The sequence below is a fragment of the Haliotis rubra genome, unplaced genomic scaffold (genome assembly GCF_003918875.1).
Source record: "Haliotis rubra isolate DU_JTF1 unplaced genomic scaffold, ASM391887v1 Scf57, whole genome shotgun sequence".
NCBI classification, from domain to species: domain Eukaryota; kingdom Metazoa; phylum Mollusca; class Gastropoda; order Lepetellida; family Haliotidae; genus Haliotis; species Haliotis rubra.
Window position 1 is genome coordinate 837734 of NW_025767268.1, and position 22745 is coordinate 860478.

The 22745-nt window shown below is 40.8% G+C and overlaps 1 protein-coding gene across 7 annotated transcripts in view; it reads right to left on the reverse strand.

Annotated features, from left to right (window-relative positions):
• LOC124254299 (protein phosphatase 1 regulatory subunit 16A-like) overlaps positions 1–20511 on the reverse strand; it is a 49888-nt gene extending 29377 nt beyond the window's left edge. For 2 of the 7 annotated variants that reach the window (XM_046688216.1, XM_046688215.1), the window contains exons 1-2: positions 10366–10461; positions 6704–7262 (exon numbers count right to left, since the gene is read on the reverse strand). In XM_046688216.1, the coding sequence (XP_046544172.1) occupies positions 6704–6974 (271 nt within the window). In that variant the 5' untranslated portion in view covers positions 6975–7262; positions 10366–10461. Of the gene's footprint in view, positions 1–6703; positions 7263–10349; positions 10506–20395 lie in introns of those variants that run through there. The other 5 variants (XM_046688214.1, XM_046688212.1, XM_046688211.1 and 2 more) reach the window with 5 other exon arrangements.
• Positions 20512–22745: the final 2234 nt, after the last annotated feature.

Sequence of the window (22745 nt, forward strand, 5' to 3'; positions counted from 1 at the left end):
ATGTTATCAAAATTATACATAATTTACAAATTCCCCATGATCATGTCCATGTTCCACGTGGCAGTGCATCTGGACAATCTTAATAGGGGATGGGGGACATTTCGAAGTATTCCTATGGCTGTTCCACGTGGCAGTGCATCTGGACAATCTTTAGGGATGGGGGACATTTCGAAGTATTCCTATGGCTGTTCCACGTGGCAGTGCATCTGGACAATCTTTAGGGGATGGGGACATTTCGAAGTATTCCTATGGCTGTTCCACATGGCAGTGCATCTGGACAATCTTTAGGGGATGGGGACATTTCGAAGTATTCCTATGGCTGTTAGTTGTTGGCACAGATATTATATGGGCTTACCTTAGGCAAACCAAATGTTTTAATACAATATCTTAATATGGAATAGTCAGTTTTCCCAAACTAATTACCTCATTTTAAGCTGTAAAGTCTAAGTGTATGATTACCCTCTAGTCAGATAAATTAACAATGATATAACTGTACATGCAGATGATTATAGCCTCAAACTTTTAGTTCTTCAGCTACCAAACATAAAAGTAACTTTTTTATCGTTTACAATGTCTAAAATGTAAGTTTGGATGTGAGCAAGGTGGGGCTGGATCAATAATAAAACTTTACAACAGCAATTCCTCCCTCCTTAGCTACTCAAATATGTTTTAATACAGGGATATTCCAATGTAATATGTCAGTCAGGCACTGGTGACATCCCCTTAACAACTTGTTTACTAGTCACATGTAAGCGTGACTCTTTATATCTCTAGCTACTCAAATATGCGTTATATATGGATATGTCAATGAGATATGCTAGTCAGGCACAGGTGATATCCCCTAAACAACTAGGTAAGCAGTCTTGTCAGAAAGTAAATATGTTTAAACAGGATGGGAAATGTGTGCACACAAAAAGGACATGTATTTCATGAATCTACAATGAATAGCTTTTAGAGATCTTAATTCTATGTTCTTCTTGAATATGTACATTAGAACAATTCATTGTCAATTGTATCAGATATTAAGCTCAATTGTTTGCCAAATCTAAGTGTTTAAAACCATGTCTGACAAATATGTTTATGTAACTTGGTAAATGTAGTTGTCAATAACTGAATGGTGCTTAAACTATATCAGAGATGCCAACCCAGAATCTAATGAAAGTGGAGTCGTATCGGGTGCAAGTTGGGGGTGAGCATGAATTTTTTTTAGATTAGCATGCTTGGTTTATTCTTCAGCAGCATGGTCCATTTTGTTTCACTTACATACGGGCTATGACATGCATTTGGAAAAATTTGTGAAACTTCATCGTCAATAACACACAATATACACAATCAACACCCAAAAGATCACACGCTAAGCTTTCGAGTGCTTTTACCGGGGTTGACTCAAACAAATCACCGGTTACTTCAGAAATCAGAATTTTTTCTAAAAAATCAGGGTTTTTTAAAAGAGAAATCGGAGAGCGGATTTTGTATTTCAAAATCAGAGTGGTTGGCATCTCTGATATATGTTTACATTTTTCATATAAGTAACACTTGTATCAAGGTTTTTGTGATGCGTACAGTACAGTAGAGGTTTTAGGACTGCATGGTATTGCCGGTGTACCAGCATATCACAATATGCCTTTCAAACGATACGTATTGCAATGGGGTTTTTTCTCAATAGGGGTATACTGGGTAATATATCAAGTTTTGTGAGTCTAAGGTTTAAGTTAACATGTACACACTGAAGTTTTAAATTATAATAAATTGATAAAACAGCATAATTTACATACAATAAATTCTATTAAAAAAAGAAAACACAATCCCTCAAAGTTAATATGAGATATAATATGTTTCCCATTATTTCAAAAGTTCACATTCTTTCTCTTTTCTCATCTCTTATAAGACAGGCAAAGACAGAATACTAGTATGTCAAGAGAAACATATAAGATTGGGGGCACTGTAGGCTCTGCTATTCATAGCCATTGAGGCAATACAAAAGCATATGTATAAACTTGTACTTGAACATGTTTACATCCAAAGAACTTGTAATGTAGTTTATAATATGTATTGTCATTACGAGAGTGACCCTCACAATGCCATATTGTACACATCTTTACACCACTAGTGTACAAGTGACCCTCTTTAAAATGTACATTCCTCTACTGATGAAATGTATTCAAGCAATTAATCACTTTTACGCATTTTAAACTACAAAGTTAATATATAAGTTGGAAAAAACTATCCCATTTTTTTATAACACGTGATTATTGTTTTGGCTTGAATCTATTTGCTGAAAGATTTTTATCAAAACAGTCGTCATCAGAATATAATGGAACAAAACGTAGTTTCAAGCCTAATAAATACCTTTGATTGTGGGCTGTCCTTCACAAGAGACATTCCCAAAACAACTGATAACTAAATCAATAAATCAACAGGTAGATCAACATGTCCCAACATTAAAACTACTTCACATTGACACGCATGAAAATCTGGACATAAACACTATAAACATGATCATGAAACTCTAGCTTCATACATGTCATATGTGACCTGCATTCAAACATCAACTTGCTGATAAAGCCATGGTAACCCCTGACATGCATTGAATTACAATGTTGACCGATTTCAAATAATATAAAGTTTTAATTGATACAAACCAGCCTTTATTTGCATTTCGATACAACAAATCTGGGTCTCATTTCATATTGTGTGCTTTGTTTATCTCAAGCAGCAGTGTGCTACATTCCTGGTAGACTAATGCTTAGTCTCTGAATATATATAATTTTGATAATAACCAACAAGCCCATTTAAATTGAAATGGAGCCCTAGAAGGACCAGAGTTTCAGAACCTGAGGAAATCTAGACTTGCTTCATTTAGGGCTTTAGCACTGCAGAGGGGGCTTGGCAGTATGGAAAATACTGTGGTTCAGGGACTGTGAGACAGACTACATTCCTGGATGCTAGTGGTGTTCCAATTAATTGAAGCAATCTAAGATTGGTCACAGTGACCAAGCAATCAATCACAGTTTCTCATAATCGAACACAAACGATTTTGGAACTACTGTTTTAGCTTTCTTTGTCTGGCATTCTAGAAGTTGGGTAGATGAAGAATGAGGACTATTTTTGTGGATATACAACTTCTTTATTCTGTATTGGCGCCGTTTCGACACAGATTCTACTGTCACTGTCAAGCAAGTGGTCGTTTTGACATAGATTCTAATGTCACTGTCAAGCAAGTGGTCGTTTCGACATAGATTCTAATGTCACTGTCAAGCAAGTGGTCGTTTCGACATAGATTCTAATGTCACTGTCAAGCAAGTGGTCGTTTCGACATAGATTCTAATGTCACTGTCAAGCAAGTGGTCATTTCGACACAGATTCTAATGTCACTGTCAAGCAAGTGGTCACGAAACGTCGCCAATACTGAATAAAGAAGTTGTATATCCATAAAAATAGTCCTCATTCGACTGTTTTAGTGTTTGAAACACATGACAATGGAACATATCTTAGAAGTTGGCCTTTACTTCTTAGAAAACTCACTTCACTTACTGAAACATTATATTTAGAGGTTGCTAAATATAACAAAAAACATGTTATACTTATCTGCTATAACAACCTGAATAGGAAAATCTGAAAAATGACGCTAAGCAATTTTTTTTATGATTGCTTGTTGGTAATGAACCAATTATCAATTGTGAGCTTTCAACTAATTCCCAACACTACTGGACACTGTAGTAAAACAACACCTAGGTAAGTTTACATCTACCTGTAACTGACCGAGTGTGAGCCATGCACTTGCTCATGAATCTCAATACCAATTTCAAAAAATATAATAATGATTAAAAATATATTAAATACATGTTAAACTAATTACCTACGTTACACTGACCTACGTTCAACTGCGCCCAATGATAAATTTTAACATTAAAACCCCATCTTGTTTACTGGTTCTGTTATCAGTGAACATTAAGTCAACTCTGCAAAGCAATAACATTTAAATTATCTACCACAGAGTATGTTAAAGTGACTTGGCAAACATCTAATTCTAATCTGGGAATATTTACTGTTATGAGCTCAAGCCTTGAGGCTGATTTGGACTGAGCCTGTCCAGCAAGATTAATCCCTAAACGATAATCTTACCATGAAAACTTTTGATTTCGTTTGACCACTTGGCTGGTCATTATAATGAGCAATTGATTATATTTGTCATATTCCATATGTATTTGTTAAAGGTATGAAGGAATTCAATATCACTGGATAGGTCTTAACCTCTACTGTCTCTGACCTGATGATCTAATACTGACTTTTTGAAAAAGGGTAAGAAGCAATACGGATTTTGAATTGTTTAAACATAAATATGAATACATATTGTTTCTTAAATTCTGGATGATTATCAGTTATATTACCTGTAAATGCAATGAGCATGAAAGGTGTACCTGACAGATTCCCCTGTAACCATGGTAACATGGGGAAAAGTGTCAATGTCAGCATTTCAACCACTCAACTTGGCTGCCACTAACAATACAGTTGCTAAGAAAGGTTACTTGGTTTCTTCTTCCATGTCAACCAACTTTCTAGCTGCAGGTAACAATATTCTTGGTATATTGTGTTATTTGTTACTTACTTCTATGTGAACCAACTACATAACTGCTGGTAGAAATACTGTTGGTAAATAATCTTATTTATCACCTTCTCCCATTGGAACATGACAAACCAACTACCTAGCTACTGGTACCAATCCTCTTGGTAAATAAATAGAGATTATTACACGAGCAAGTGTGTCACATGACTTATACGAAATCACTCGAGCAATACACAAATTTTGCACAAGTTCCGTATAAGTCGTGTGGCACACTTGTGAGTGTAATAATTTCTTTATTATTCATTTTATTCATGTACATTTCTGCAGTAAAACACGGTAAGCAAGTGTGACGGCCCTGTTCATTGACGTTATGTTCAATTGTTTAATGACGTCACAGACAACGAAATACAGAAAAAATGGTTGCTAGGCAAAAGTGATATGATATATATGACACTGGTTATGTTTCACCATATGGATAATAATGTCATTTATTCCCTTCTATGTAAACCAAATAACCAGCTACTGGTACCAATCCTCTTGGTAAATGTTATTTATTTCCTTCTATGTAAACCAAATACCCAGCTATTGGTACCAATCCTCTTGGTAAATAATGTTATTCATTCCCTTCCATGTAAGCGGGGTAAATAATGCAACATATTTTTTATGTGAACTTCGTCATCAACTGCTGGTTCGAGTACTGATGCTAATAAACAATAACTGTCACAGGTATATAAGGAGCTACTCATGGGCCCATATTCTGCACAATGTCTACAGCAGATGTCAATAAACATTCCCAATTTATGTTATTAAACTTAAATTATAGCCTTATAGAGGTGACGTCTAGTTCAACTTGAAGAAGGCAAATATAAAGGATGAGACTGGTACTTGCAGCCAGGCTTTCCTCAGAAGGTGACAGTTGGCCCCTACCTTTAGAAAATGTGGGCCAATAACAAAAAAGTTAAAAAATATCGGTAATCCTTCCCTTTGGCATTTTGACAGCCAAAAAAATTCGATGAAAAACCCTGAAATGAAGTCGAACTCTCTACAGCCAAACAGCTCCGTACAGCGATTCACATTACACTTTCGTATGCAAATAGACATACTAGCAACGTGCAGAGCTTATGAAGTTTGAATATTTTGATTTTGATTTCCAAATGTTTGACATTGCTTTCAATGAAAATAGTTGTATTTTGAAATTAATTATGCTCCCGATATATTAAAACGTGTTATAAATTATAAATTTGCGCCATTGTTGGCACAAACATTTATAAATAAAGCGCCAAGGTAAGTACAATTAGCGGGGATTCCCGCAATTATGCAGTCTGGGTCAAGCACTGTACTTGTTTAAAGTAAATGCACTGAATGGAATGTTTAACTACACCTGAGCTTCACAAAATAAGATTTTTTACAGTCCCAGATTTGAATAAAATAATTATTTTTCCAAATTTACAGCTCAAAGAAATGTGGCCTGGAATCCTTGATAAATCCCTGGGTTGGTAAATAAATAGAGGATACTAAACAACCTTCTGTGTAATACGTTTTTTCTTAAACGAGTTAATGATTTAACGTATGTTATATTTGGGATTACACTTTCTTAGTAAAGTACAGATTCTAGTACTTTGGGGGTTGAGTCCCATCCGGGATTCGAACCCACACCCTCAGAGTCAGGCACCTAATCGCCAGCACACAAAGTCAGATGCCTAGACCGCTCAGCCACCGCGGCTTCCACAAAAATGGAAGTCGGACAACTGGTAGTCTAGACTGCAGACTTTGTGTACCCCTCTGGTAAGTGTTATTTTGTGGAAGCCGCGGTGTGTGATCTAACCACCAAGCTAATAGTAACAAAACTGTTGTGTTTTTTGTTTTGTATATATTTTGTTGTTTAATGGTGCACCCTGAGCAATATTCCAGCTATATGACGGCGGTCTGCAAATAATCGACTCTGGACCAGACAATCCAGTATTCAACATCATGAGCATCGTTCCACTCAATCTGATACGATGACGTGTCAACCAAGTCAGCGAACCTGACTACCCAATCCTGTTAGTCGCCTCTCACGACAAGCATGGGTTGCTGAAGGCCAATTCTCGGATCATCACGGATGCTAAATAGTTGGCAAATAACGCTATTTATTACCTTCTTCTATGTCATTTCTTGCAGCAGATTCCAACAACGCTATGCTACTTATAAATCTCACTCGGTTATTTTTCTTTTTTTTCTGTCTCTGAATAGAATTCTGTTGAGAAGTAGATTTCTTCTTCTTCGACTCCTTATCCAAGTGCTTTTCATACTGGCTAAATTTCTTCAGCTGCTGTGAGCGCCGTTTACGAGCATGTTTCAGCCGATCCTGAGTGGACATCCGCTCCACGGATGCCATCTCATTAACCAGCTCAGTATGGTCCGTCATCTTGGCAGCGTCAGTCAGATATCACAATTACTGGAAAACACAGCTAGAGGTAACACCGGCACAGTAAGTCCTGCCCCATCACACACACCATGGACAGTAATGTGAGTGTGCACGAGACAAGCCACACCTTCTCTCCATAGGCCAACAGAGGACCAACGTCTACAGGAAGTAGCCTATGCTGTCTGTGAGTTGCTCAACATGAAGTACATCCAATAGAAGGTTACAAGTGGGACTCCTGTGAGGTGGGCGGAGTCGACCTTGGTCCCCTGTGGACTAGTTACATGTCACCTGAAACAAAGGTTAGATGTATCAGACATGTACACCATGAACTGTGGCAGAGACTAAGGCTGTGTTAACATTCACTAAAGGTTCTGAGCATTACAATATAATGTGCCACAAAACAACAATTGATATAAAATTATATGCAGGGGTTGAAATAACTTTAAAATTGCTAGTGTACTCCGGTACAGTGGTACATGTAAAATCACTTGCCCTGATAATTTTTCCACTATGCCAGCCGTTTTCTTGTTGATTTTTAAAATAAACAACATAATTAATATTGGAAAGTCAACTGGACACCGGTACAGTGTGATATACAAATTTGCTTGCCCGACAGAAAAAACACTGGACTCGGGCACCGGGCAATGGGTTATTTCCACCCCTGATATGATCCCCAGGGAGTTGAGATTGATAAATATGATGTGCCGTTGAGATTGACACCCTATGATCGAGGGAAAAACAAAGCACCTTTGAGCAGCTGAGCTGAGCTGGATATTGGCATTATACAAATATCATATAATAATAAATAATAAACATAAAATAATACAAGTATTTACAAGGGTGTAACTTATTATAATATGAGTATTAATCATAGATAACTATTTTCATCATATATGCACAATTGTGTTAACAACTCAAAACCTGGTTTAGTAATTAACTTAAATCTACAAATGTTAAAGTTAGGCTACTATAACTTCCTTTAATGAACAAAATACACACGTTATAGTCAAAAGCAAACTTATTACACAAATTCAAACATAGCACTACTACTGAAAAAGAAAGGCCGATAATTTGACATTGCCAGGACAACACGAATAGATTCAGGGGTACACCAGTTAGCGAGCTGTTGATGAATATTGGTTGGTTAGTTGTTTAACACCTCACTCAGCAATATTCCAGCTATATGGCGGCAGTCTGTTAATAATTGAGTCTGGAACAGACAATTCAGTGATCAACATCATGAGCATCGATCTACGCAATTGGGATACGATGACATGTGTCAACCAAGTCAGCGAGTCTGACCACCCGACCCAGTTAGTCGCCTCTTACAACAACCATGGGTTCCTGAAGATCAATTCTAACCCGGATCTTTATGGGTCTGCTGATATATATAGAGGATGTTGTCATTACAGTGACAGAAACACTTATGGATATGAAAATAATTATAGATTGTCATCAGACCAACACCTGCAGATGTGCAGCTGCCAAAATACACATGGAAATGCAGAAAAACTTAACATTGTTTCTTCTTGTTTTTCAACCTGGGGAAAATTGTGTTACAACAAAAAAGCATTCTTGTGGGATTTACGCTGTCATCCACATCCACAGGACCTTCTCACGACAGGAAATGTACACAGTTGCCCAACTTTGTAACATGCATTGTCTAAGAAAATTTGACCTCAAGAGTGAAAAAAATGTTTACAAAATGTAGGGCACAAGACTCGATAGCATTAATGGCAAAAACAACACTGAAGAGATTATTGTTGTATATATAATGATTAACCAATCAATATGATGTCATGTCACAATCCATGCAATCTTACGTATCACATACTTATTGCCACACCCAACACTGAACACCTCTGCAATTTAGGACACATCACCATATTCCATTATATAATTACTATTACATGTAAATAAAGAAAATGCATTCAGTGATATATATAAAATTAATATCTTTCACAGTGATTCTTACATATTGACAAAAGGTAACCATGGTAACATGTTGTTAGTCCACTTGAATTATCAGTTTGTTTCACTGAGTGAGTATACACAAGCTGTGAGTCAACCCAGCTGTAATTTAGTAAAACTGTTGTGCTTCTTTCGTTTGATGTATTTAAACTGTCACATTCCTACTTGTGTTTTCCTACTGACATCGACTAACATTAACATTTCTTTCAAATGTCAAAAATAAGTAAGGCATATTTCCACCTGGTGTGGAAGCAAGCACACAATAATACAAATTCCCTACCTTAGAAGATTCTGAACACACCACTGTACAAGTTGATCAGAACTATGGAATCATGTTTAAACTTAATCCAGTGAGAAACAGCTCTCCACTGTAGTGTAGGAAATTATATACACTGTTCTCGAACATGGGATATTGTTTCAGCTGTGATATACATATTAATATCCCACATATCAGAGTGGAATATGTTTGTATCAAGTAGGAGACTGGCATGCATTGTTTACACACAATGTTTAAACATTAAATACTTTATCATGTCTATTGCAAATTATAACATTTTTACTCAATGTAAATGTTTTAAATTGAAGCATATTCTTAAATATTGTAGAGTTACAAATTTTGATGAAATACATAAATATGGGATCTCAATTGTGTAAATAAATATTCACTTTTTCACAATAGTCCTTCTACTGTCAAAATACTAGGTCAGTAAAATCACTTTCTGCAGAAACATAGTAACATTTGGTTTGTTTCATCATTGAACATAAAAGCCGATATCCATAGAGGATTATAAAACCTAATCCCATCTACCTGTAATCCGTCTTAACTCCACCTGTAGGCCTGTGACTCGTCTACTTTTAACTTCATCTTACCTGACCTAAATCTATACCTGTACAGGCTTAATGTCTTTTCATCAGCCTTGGCCTCATTTGACACTTCTCCCCGGTTCGCTAACCGTTACACGAGCAAAACATTCACCTACATACACTACACAACAACATATATTCTATATTATATCAATGTGTGCACGTACATTTCGAAAACATCCAGTCCAATGCACTGTTTGTGACATCGAACGGAACTTCCGCTCAGCTATCCAATATACAGCCGATATTTTGTTGTCTCGGCTTAGGTGTGTCAAATATTTCTCAATCCATAGAAAAGCGGTAAACATGTAAAAACGGTATTTGAAAGTATTCTCTGGCACTGAAAGAACAGAAACAGTTACAAACTAACGCTAAAGGGGTTGTGTAAGCTGTACATGGCTTGTCAACAATCGTTACAATGCGACAACTCAAGTATAGAGGCCAAACGACACACTCCGTCGCGTCGACCTGAGATCTGACTCCACCATCGAGCGACATTCTCGACACAAATACATCACCATTCGGGCACCACATACACACAATGTATAAAACTAACCACGAATTCTGTTCATAGGCGAGGTACATACCTCATAACCCGGTCATCATGACGATATTTGGCAAGGTCGACAGATTAAGTCCCGGTAGACATTTTACCGATAGGTGGCGCTACGCACGGAGGACAATGTCATGTGACAGGTGTTGGTCAGGTGTGTTATGAACAGGTAATACACAGAGGCCGGGTATGGGGTCGTGACGGCATGGTCCGAACGTGCTAGCGCAGGTAGATAGGGCTAAAGACTCTCAAGCTAACGTTTAACTATGAGTTAATGTTATAATCAACAGTCAATTAGGTTAAGGGTTGCAGAAAAATGCAGCATGATCACCGTGAATCATTCTCGGGCGTTCGTATACATATAACGTTTATATGCAGGAGGGATGCGAGGACTTTCAGGACGAATGTTGTCTACGCATACTTATGAACGAGTTACGCAATCAACGCAGAGACGGTTCCCGACATGCATATACATACCGCCCTTGACTTGGTTTGTATGCAGTCAAAAAGACGGCTTCGCGTAAGGCGCTGCCAAGACTTGCACGGTGTACAGTGTTTATGCAGAGTGAGGCCTGAATAACAGTTCATGTTGGCACGTTTGTTATAACTGACGCACACGGAATGCGTGAAGAGGATATGGGCTGGCACAAAATATCGCCGAGTTCACCAGCTCACTGCTCTGCAGTAATTTGCACCCAATACACAACTTAAACGCCAACTTAATGTAGTTGGCATAACGATCTCATGTACCTCGGCTGGAGCAGCAGTTCAGACAACCACTTGTTATGTACAACGTCTTATCGCAGAATCACCATAAACACCATTAACTTACACGTTAAAACGCCAATATTACTACTGGGGAGGGTAATAATTCCCTTTTATTTACTGATTTAAAATTTCTCAAACCTGATTGGCCAGCTGAAGCATTGTGACGTCACATAAGAGTACTAGTATATGGCGGCATACGATATTTCATGACGTCACTATGTATCACGTTAGGTCACCAGAAAAGCTCCCTGATTTAGAGGCGGTTTTCGATAGGGCTGATATTTTTCACGACGTTTCTTCATTGTCTTTAGGAGTAAAGGCCTGTCCGTTCCTCTTGAATGGGTGTTGTAAGACGCCAGCAATATCCTCGGGACATACACCTGTCATTCAAGGACATGCCCCATTATTCCTCGTAGGTTGTTAGTTACTCTCGATATGACTGACGGAGAGGGATCGCTGGTCAGCATGTAACACAACACTAGTGATTCTCAAGTTAGTTATCACCAACTTTCATCAGCTAGTATACAAAACCTCTGGTCCCCAGGTAACTTAAACTGAACACAACCCTGTAGAAGAAAGGAAAATGACGTCATTGTCTCAAAAACAGCAGCAATAGCATATCGCCACTACTGTAACATAGACCAGGGAGACTATATAACGTAGACGTTGTATATTATTCCTGCATAGACCTACTAAAGATCGCTAGGTAGAAAGAGTAATTATGGGTTTTAGATTTAGCAATATCGAGGCTTCACACACACTGTAATTATATGAAGATTAAAGAGCAAATTCTTTAACCGCTAGACTACCCCTTCGCTCATATGGCAAGAGGGTCTGTCCAACACAACAACGCACGCCAGTACAAGAGAAAGTGTTATTTAAGTTCACTCATAATTATACATTTATATCAACTAAACACAAAATAACCAGTGTGAATCATACATAGTGGTTGATAGTGTGAATGCCGTACAGACTGTGGTCAGTGCTCTGATGCCCAGTTCCAGTCTAGGTCTAGGTCTAGGTCTACAAACAGGCAGCTGTGTCACGAGTTAACCAGGGTGCCGTTAAGGGCAGGTGATCGTAACTCTCATACCTTAACATAGACTTACGACTGTCGTAGTGCTGAGAGTTTGAACAACGGCGCCCTTAACCAGATGCCTATTCTCGTTGAAACTTGCTTTAGAATGTTCTTTACGGTTGATTTACACAATGGAATTTGAAGTAGTAGCCAAACCGAGTCATGTTGCATAAACTGATCATTAGCTCAAGCCCAGTTCCCCTTTAAACAAGGTCACACATTTGGGTTGCAGGCACCAAGTCGTTGTTCCACAACACTACCTTAGTGCTAAGAAGGTGTAACTCCCATGCTGTAACATTGAGTGAGTGAGTGAGTGAGTTTAGTTTTACGCCGCACTCAGCAATATTCCAACTATATGGCGGCGGCGCTTTAACATTGACTTACGATAGTCATACCTCCGGGTAAGATCGCTTTCAGGAAAGGGAACACTTGGCCTTGTTCCACAAAGTGACCGTAGCGCCAAGACGACCATGACTCCCATACTCTATGACGGACTTGCGATACTCGTAGCTCTAGTAAGATCGCGTTTATGTGACGATCTTAGCGTTAAGACGATTGTACCTCCAACACTTTACAATGACTAACGACAGTGCGATCGGTAACTATTTTCAGTCAACTCTTACGACAATAAGAGCTGGCCTTTTGACTTTACTGGGGGGGGGGGGAGTTTCAGTATCTCAGCCCATGGTGTCACGACAATATCTAATAACCATCACGGTTACATCTCGGTTATCAGAAAGTTGGTATCACAACTTTCTTCAGGTTGTCTGAAGTATGTGCACAAGGCATCAGCAAGATGAGGTGAATCACTTGCAGAGCATCGACCCATGCAGGCGAGGTACGATATATAAGATGAGTCAAACCTCTCCGGATCGTAGTCACCTCTTTATAACTCAGAGCGTTAGCGACCCAGCCCCACTATCCTTCGTTGTGTCGTCAAGATAACAGCCTTAACGTGTTTCTCCCATGACAGAGATACTGTAGTTGTCATGTTATAGTGTAAGATACGATCACTATAGAGTTTAATATAGGCTCAAGTGATAATATAAGACGTGCTCAATGCATATGGTAATATGGACGCAAGGTTTAATGTAAGAGTAAATGAGTGATTAAGTGAATATAGTTTTACGCCACTTTTAGCAATATTCAGGCAACATCACAGCGGGGGACACCAGAAATGGGCTTCACGCATTGAACCCACGTGGGGAATCGAACCCAGGTCTTCGGCGTGACGAACGAACGCTTTAACCACTAGGCTACCCCACCGCCCCGTTTAGTGTCAGATGCGCTCGATGCATAATATAATATGGACCCAATGTATAATGTAAGATATGCTCAAGTTATAACTTGTAAGATGGGCTCGAGATATAATGTAAGATAGGATCAATGTATACTGTGACATGAGCTGAAGGTAAAATGCAACATGGGATCAAGGTTTAATGAAAATGGGCTCAAGGTATAATTTTAGATGAGTTCAAGTTATACGGGGATACCATAACAATGTATAAAGGTCAAAGTATTGTCTGGATTCACGTTATAGTGTAAGATGTTTATGAATGTAAAATATTGTGTGTGATAAAAATAGAGGAATGTGATCCCTTCCCTTCCCTCTCCCTTATCTCACACTCGAACACGAGCAGACAGGAGCGGTATACGGACACGCAGCTATGACACACCATGTTGTCCTACAAGTTACTATATATGTAATATTTACACCGATAGCTCACTGGAGCAGGGTGGGGGTGGCTGTCGACCACGCTGACGCGCAGTGGTTGCCTTACGAGCCATGTCGCACGTTATTAATACAACCACCAACTGGGATGAAGTTAATGAAGTTTATAATACGGTGGAGCATCTGTACACTCCTGAATTCAGGATGTGTACACATCCGTAATATGTAAACGACATGTGAGGGATCGTGGTCTGCATGTATGATAGTGGACTGACCCGTCTTGCAGGTTATACACAACTCATTGAATAATGCACTGGTATGTATACCACCCTGGCTGTTACAGCTAAGGTATTGCACAAGTAAGAGAGGGGCAGCTCTTCCTGATACACGGCTGTATGTGTACAGGGAGATATATTTATAGTGTCTGAAAAAGACTGCCTCTTCACTGTATACCAGAGCGAAACAGCAGCTGTGGAAAAATATTTGACCTAGAAGTTAAACCCGCTTGGATTGCATTGGGTACAGTGTATATGAGACATATAGTCATAAGTTATCAAACAGGTACACAGGTGATACCGTTGTACTGTTGTACAGGTGCGCAATGTATCATGTTGTATTGATATAGAGTTGTGCGATGTCGTAATGAAAATGATAAAGTATGGGGTTGTGCGGTAGGAAGTTGTACGGGTGCGAGGTATATTGAACAGATATGTAAGGTATACAGCGTATAGGTGTGTAAGGAATACAGTGCTGTATAACGTACACACCTGTACACTGTATACCTTACACACATGTACGCTGTATTACACACATGTACGCTGTATACCTTATACACCTGTACACTGTATACCTTACACGCCTGTTCGCTATATTCCTTCCACACCTGTATGCTGTATACCTTACACACGTGTGCGCTATATACCTTACACACCTGTATGCTGTATACTTTCCACACCTGTACGCTATATTTCTTACACACCTGTACGCAGTATACCTTACAGTTACACACCTGTACGCTGTATACCTTACACACCTGTACGCTATAAACCTTACACACCTGTACGCTGTATACCTTACACACCTGTACACTGTTTACCTTACACACCTGTTCGCTATATTCCTTACACACCTGTACGCTGTATACCTTCCACACCTGTACACTGTATACCTTACACATCTGTTCGCTATATTCCTTACACACCTGTTTGCTGTATACCTTAAACACGTGTGCGCTATATTCCCTACACAACTGTACGCTGTATACCTTACACATCTGTTCGCTATATTCCTTACACACCTGTTTGCTGTATACCTTACACACGTGTGCGCTATATTCCTTACACAACTGTACGCTGTATACCTTACACACATGTACGCTGTATACCTTACACACCTGTTCGCTATATTCCTTCCACACCTATATGCTGTATACCTTCCACACCTGTACGCTATATTTCTTACACACCTGTACGCAGTATACCTTACAGTTACACACCTGTACGCTGTATACATTACACACATGTACGCTATATACCTTACACACCTGTACGCTGTATACCTTACACACCTGTACACTGTATACCTTACACACATGTACGCTATATTCCTTACACACCTGTACGCTGTATACCTTACACACATGTACACTATATACCTTACACACCTGTACGCTGTATACCTTACACACCTGTACACTGTATACCTTACACACCTGTTCACTATATTCCTTACACACCTGTATGCTGTATACCTTACACATCTGTACGCTATATTCCTTACACAACTGTACGCTGTATACCTTACACACCTGTTCGCTATATTCCTTACACACATGTACACTGTATACCTTACACACATGTACGCTGTATACCTTACACATCTGTACGCTGTATACCTTACACACATGTACACTACATTCCTTACACATCTTTACGCTGCATACCTTACACACATGTACGCTATATTCCTTACAGACCTGTATGCTGTATACCTTACACACCTGCACGCTATATTCCTTACACGGTGTTTTTAGACGGGTCTGCTTTGACATGCACACATACTGGCAAAGGTGAAAACAGAAGCAGGCCATGGCTTGATACTAATACTATAACGTTGAACAAGGAAGTATATTGCTTTATATATTACATCCGCTTTGCGCGTGTCTCCAAGTAGTCGCATCAGCTAAACTATCCATGACTTTAGTCATCCTTAAGGTCTTAACAGGAGCAAATGCTGTACCTATTCTTCCTAAACAAAGATTAAAGTGCCATTACTACTGCATCAGTGATGCGATCATTTTATACAAACATATATTTTATTAGATGATAAACACAGACATTCATCTTAATAGATAAATAGATACGTAGATACATAGGCAGGTGTACTTGACACTCGGTTATCCAGTGTTCTATTCATCATAATAGAATGGATGTACCGTACACTGGATAAACGATGTCGTGTAGTCACGCGATTAATGCTTTTCGTACTGCGCCAATACCGCTGCAATCAGCACTTACCGTTATGGCACTCTGTGGAAATTCCGGGTTTGAATTGGGCCCCAGTAGCCCGTTCCGGTCAAAGAGGTGACCATTTGGACCGGGTGGTCAGACCTTGGTTGATGGACTGTCGTTGTTTGTGGCCTCTGCTCACAGCGTCAGTCACTGGATTGTCTGGTCCTGTTCAAGGTCATATAGCTGGAATATTGCTCAACAAGAAACACACAGACACCAGCTGTTGTGTCCCGGATGAGGGAGGCCAGTGATGAATGTTCTGTGTGTATACAGTGGCAACATGGATCCTCCACTTTGTCTAGCTATAGAGCGTTATAATGTCATCCACGAAGCTAACCAGGATGTTTGCTATTTGGCGTAACAGTACTTCTTTACATACAGGAAGAAAAGCAACAAAAACTCCCTGTTGTAGGGAACCGCTTCAAGTGTATGTGGTATTCACTACTGAGTGTTAATCATTGTGTGAAGACGGGATTCACAGCAATGTTCCAAACTAAAGTTGTTTGGCGTTTTGATAACGAATATCTAATAGGTTGTGGGCCGTGTGTAAGGTGCATGGAAGGTACGAGCACATGGAGAGAGGGGTCGTGATCGTAGGAGGAGTAACGAATTGCTAGGGATCGTAGGAGGAGTAACGAGTGCTGGGAAGTTATACATACATACATACTAACATTTGTATAGCGCCGATATACAGCTCAGCTCAGCTGCTCAAAGGCGCTTTGTTTTTCCCTCGTTCACTGGATGTCAATCTCAACGGCACATCGTATTGTCAATCTCAACTCCCTGGGGATCATACACGTTATATGTGATAAGGGGTCGTAGGAGGAGTTACGTGTGATATGGATCGTAGGAGGAGTAACGAGTGCTGGGAAGTTATATGTGATAAGGGATCGCAGGAGGAGTTACGTGTGATAGGGATCGTAGGAGGAGTAACGAGTGCTGGGAAGTTATATGTGATAAGGGATCGCAGGAGGAGTTACGTGTGATAGGGATCGTAGGAGGAGTTACGTGTGATGGGGATCGTAGGAGGAGTTACGAGTGATAGGGATCGTAGGAGGAGTTATGAGTGATGACGATCGCAGGGGCTACGGGTGATAGGGGTCGTAGGAAAAGTCACGTGTGATAGGGATCGTAGGCGGGGCTACGAGTGACAGGGATCGTAGGAGGAGTTACGAGTGATAGGGATAGTGGGAGGAATGAGGTATGATAGGGATCGTATGAGGGGCTACGAGTGATAGGTAGTGTGGAAATAAGTACGAGTGTAAGAGAATGTGAGTGGGGTTACGAGCACTAGGGATCGTAGGAGGAATTACGAATGATAGGGATCGTAAGAGGAATCGCGTGTGATAGGGATCGTAGGAGAGTTACGAATGGTAGGTAGTGTGGAAGGAGGTGCGAGCGTAGGGGAATGTGAGTGCAGTTATGAGTACTATGGATCGTAAGAGGAGTTGCTATGGTGAGAGAGGTAGTTGGGTTTGACGCCACTTGACTAGTATTTCAGGTATGTCACGGCGGGTCAGTTTAACGTTTCAAGAAAGCCCATAGTGAAGCAGGTCACTGCTGAAACTCCTGAGCTCGGTTCTTGTGCTGATGAAAATTCGGGATTCAGACCCATGACAACAGGTTTCTGTTCAAAGGGGCGGTACTCAGACAGAGAATTGCTGCGTGATCCAACGAGTGGTACAGAGAGCGTGGAATAACATAAAGGGCCGAGGACTGTGGAAGGAATTACGAGCCCTTGGAAGGGTGGAAATAATTATGAGTGCAAGAGAACGTGGAAGGAATAGCGAGTGCAAGGAGACCTACGGTGAGTGAGTGAGTTTAGTTTTACGCCGCCTGTAGCCATATTCCAGCAAAATCACAACGGCGGTCACTAGAAATGGGCTTCACACATTGTACCCATGTTGAGAATCGAACCCGGGACTTTGGCGTGATGATCGGATGTTTTATGCACTAGGCTAGCCACCGTCCCTCACCACCAGAAATAGGCTTCATACAACGTACCCATCTAAGGAATCAAACCTGGACCTTCTGTGTAACGAGCGAACACTGAAACTGCTCGGCTACCCCATCAACCCCTAGGCAACCTGGGAAGGATTACGAGCGACTAGGGGCGTGGAATGAGTTACATAGGGTCAAATGTCAGGAAGGACAGAGGACATATTTTGAGTGAGTCACAAGTGGGGGAGTTAATGGTCTAGAGCAGAATAGTTTACCTGGCCTGTCTGCTAAGCAAGTGCTCTCTGTTATTCGGCATCTATTGTCGGTTGTTTTTTTACAAGATTGAGTTTTTTACGTTGGCATATTAAGCACCCAAATCAACTTGTTTGTTCTCAACTAGCTGCTATTCTGTCATAATATATAAACAGGATCTCCTCAAATCACCAAGCCGTGAATGCAAAGGGCATTCCATGGTGAGGCTGTGTCCTAGTAGCCAGGCCGTGGATGATCTCACGCGGGGCTGTACTTTCAGTACAGGTGTGTGGCAAGGCAGCTCACTGACTCCCAGTCCTTTATCGCACCGGGTCGCACAGCGTGAGAACCTGGCTCGACTGGACACGCTTCAGTGGTAATCGCTCAACTTTCGCGCATAAATACAGGAATCAGTAATATTGTACCCGCCGAAAATAAGTCGTCGGTACGCTTTCTGCTGCTTTTAAATGGTAGTTCAGGTTTCTTTTCTTTCTCACATTCCGCCCTATTTTCGCTCGGATTCCTTTTCGTATTTCTTATTCTATCAATTTGATTTCGAATAGTCGCGGTGACTATTTCAGATGAGCAAGTGAATGAGTTTAGTTTTACGCCGCTAATAGCAATAGTCCAGCAATATAACAGCGGAGGACACCCTAGGGGCAGCCTAGCACTAGGCACCCCTGATTAATGAAGACGTGCTGTAAATACTCGAGTTTGGAACAGACAAGCCCTTGGTTGATGTAATGACACCCAATCAGTTAATTCTCCCCTAGTGAGTCTCACATTCTCTAAACCCTGTTAATTTCTCTTCCACCTGCCGCAGATGTGAAACAAGTCCTGAATTAAGCAAGTCTAGATTTTCCACAGGTTCTGAATCTCCATAGCACTGGGACCCCTTTTCAAGGCAGGGGCGAGGCAGCCTGGTAGGTGTTCACCAGTCACGCCGATATTCCGGGTTTAGTTCCCATCCAATTATTCCAATGCATGAAGCTTAACTGGTGTTCCTGGTGGCGATGTTGCTGGAATTATGCCAAACGATGCGCAAAACCAGATTCACCCACTCACCCACCCAGACGCTGACCATTACTCACTCCCTAACCAGCTGCATGCTTCCTTGTTCTCTTTGTGTGTTTAATTATATACTTGTTACGAGCGTAATAAAAACTGCCAGTACAAACTAAGAGGAAGTCGCTTTGATTTCCTGATCTAAAGCCTACTTGTGGGAACTTTGTGACACACATTGCGCTTGATCTCTATACACAGACGGTTGTTGTATAGAGTATCTAAACTCACACTATGTTCACGAAATACATATATATACATAAATGCCTGTGGTCTCTCTCTCTCTCTCTCTCTCTCTCTCTCTCTCTCTCTCTCTCTCTCTCTCTCTCTCTCTCTCTCTCTCTCTCTCTCTCTCTCTCTCTCTCTCTCTCTCTCTCTCTCTCTCTCTCTCTTTGTGTAATAAGCACAGTGCATTGGACACGAACCACATTCTGACAACCTCTGAGGAGTGACTATGAAACTCAACATATGGTTGTCCCTCTTTTTTTGCTTATAAACCACAGGCACGGCGCGAACATCTCATTAAAGCGTTTGAACAGCTTGTAAAGTGAGGAATTAAGTTTCAAATTGTATTATCATGAAATGAAATGCAATCATTTGCTATTGACACAGTCTCTCTCTCCCTCTCTCTTTGTGCCACACAAACACACACACACACGCACACACATGCACACATAACGCACTCACACCACAAAGCATGTTACACACACGGGCACATACACAATCAAAATGTAAGTAACGGGCACTTACGTGGGCGCGGCTCGTTTCATCGCTGACAATGCCAAATACATTCCTACACATCCACGATCTGACAGGCGGTATCCGTAACCAACAGGTTGCCACTGGATCAATACTACATCATGTCATGGTTTTACAACCCTCGGTTTAGTATTTGTACATGTCTCCCACAACTCGGCGTGTTATGCAAGACCCTGTCAACCAATCACACTCAGACCCACATTTCAGGACGGAAAACCTAATTGACATCAAGGAAACGAGCAGGGAAAACTCCTTGTAACAAGTACAAAAAACATTCTATCGCAGTAACACTGTTCAGTCTTTCGTCGAAGTGCTTATGTTCATGAAGCAACATCCAAAGATGACTGCCGTGCTTCCATAACTAGGCTATAGGTTCGACATACCCATTCATAGGTTCGACATACTCATTCATAGGCTCCTTCTGTGAGTGATTGATTGATTATGGTTTTACGCCGCTTTTAGAGAGAGTGAGTGAGTTTAGTTTTACGCCGCACTCAGCAATATTCCAGCTATATAGCGGCGGTCAGTAAATAATGGAGTCCGGACCAGACAATCCAGTGATCAACAGCATGAGCATCGATCTGCGCAAATGGGAACCGATGATATGTGTCAACCAAGCCAGCGAGCCTGACCACCCGATCCCGTCAGTCGCCTCTTACGACAAGCATGGGTTACTGAAGGTTCATTCTAACCCGGACCTTCACGGGTCCGCTTTTAGAAATATTCCAGCAACATCACGGTGGTGGACACCATAAATGGGTTTTACAAATTGTACCCATGTGGGGAATCGAACCCGGATCTTCGGCGTAACGAGCTAACACCTTAACACGAGGCTACCCTAACCCGGCTCCATGTATCATGGAGAGTAGTAACCATTGCAGAGAGATTTGTCGTGTCATCTAGGAAGGCTGAACGAATGTTAACCTGTTGGTTATCGGTAGCCTCTTGAACCCAAGTGTTGGACTTTACTTCTTGACCGATCTTTTTCAGTTTTGTTGCGCTTTCGCAAGTCGTTATCTTCATGACATGCCAGATTTAAATTTATCCTAGCTTATCTTCCTATACACAACTGGTTTTCAGTGGCGACAGATCGGTGGTATTTACAGGTGTGGGGGGAGCTTGGTAGAGACACTAGTCTTTTAACATTGATTTCAAGCTAAAGTGTCTAGTCATCAATGATGGATCAACATGGTATACATAGCCGCATGTTGGTTGGGATTATAGTATGTAAATGCAACGCCCATCTCAGTATGTGCACCATATTTTGCGGCCACCTACTAGTGATAAACTTTTTCTATCAACGCCGCTTAATGACAGCAGCTTGTACATAACCCGAATTGAACCATGCAATCATGTGGTTGATATTCTGAGCATCTTCGTCGGACACGTTGAAGCGCAATCAAGTTACAGAGTCTGATCATCCGATCCAGTTGGTCGCCTCTTACGACTAAGATGCTTAGGGCCAACTTTAACCTGGAATGCCCATATGAGCTGTTAAGGAAGGGTGGGTGAATGAGTGAGTGAGTGACGTTTAAGCCGCTTTTAACAAGATTCCAGCAATATCAAGGCGGGGGACACCAGATATGGGCTCCTCATATTGTCCCCATGTGGGAATCGAACCCGAGTCTTCATCGTGACGAGTGAACGCATTAACCACTAGGCTACCCAACCGCCCCGTTAACAGAGGAGACAGCGGGTAGCCCAGTGGTTTTGCAGAGGACCCGGGTTTGATTCCGACAAAAATTAAGTGTTACGCGGCAGTAGAGTTTGTTTGTAGATATATTTGCTGTTTCATTTGCTGTCCATGATCGGAGCGGTGATTCATTGTCAAGCGATGCGAGATTGCCACTGTAGGTGTATCAGAGTTATGTCCCTTCGTTGTTGACAAGCATGGGAAGCTAGATCTGTCAAGACGTTTCGGGATGTGAGAGTTTTAGAAGGCTGACTGTACGTATATAACAGACACATGGTCGGCTTTCACGTCCTCAATGTCCTATGTACTTGGGGAAGTCGGAGTAGTTTCCTATCTCAAAACATAGATTTTCTTTCGGTTTCCAAATCAATTCTAGATTAAAAAACCAGACATGTCTGTTTCAAAGCACAATCACTACAGCCACATAACAAACGTGCAAAGCACATTTCAGGTTAACCGTTTTACCTGACATGAAACAACAGGGACACTGGTGACAGTAGCATAAAGGCAAACTCACTAATAGCAGAGACCATATAATTATATGGTCTCTGCTAATAGCTGTGTCGCGTTTCTCGCACGTCCATATGAAGTGAACAATATAAAGCATCATAGATTATATTTCGTGCGTTCGTGCGTACATGCGTACGT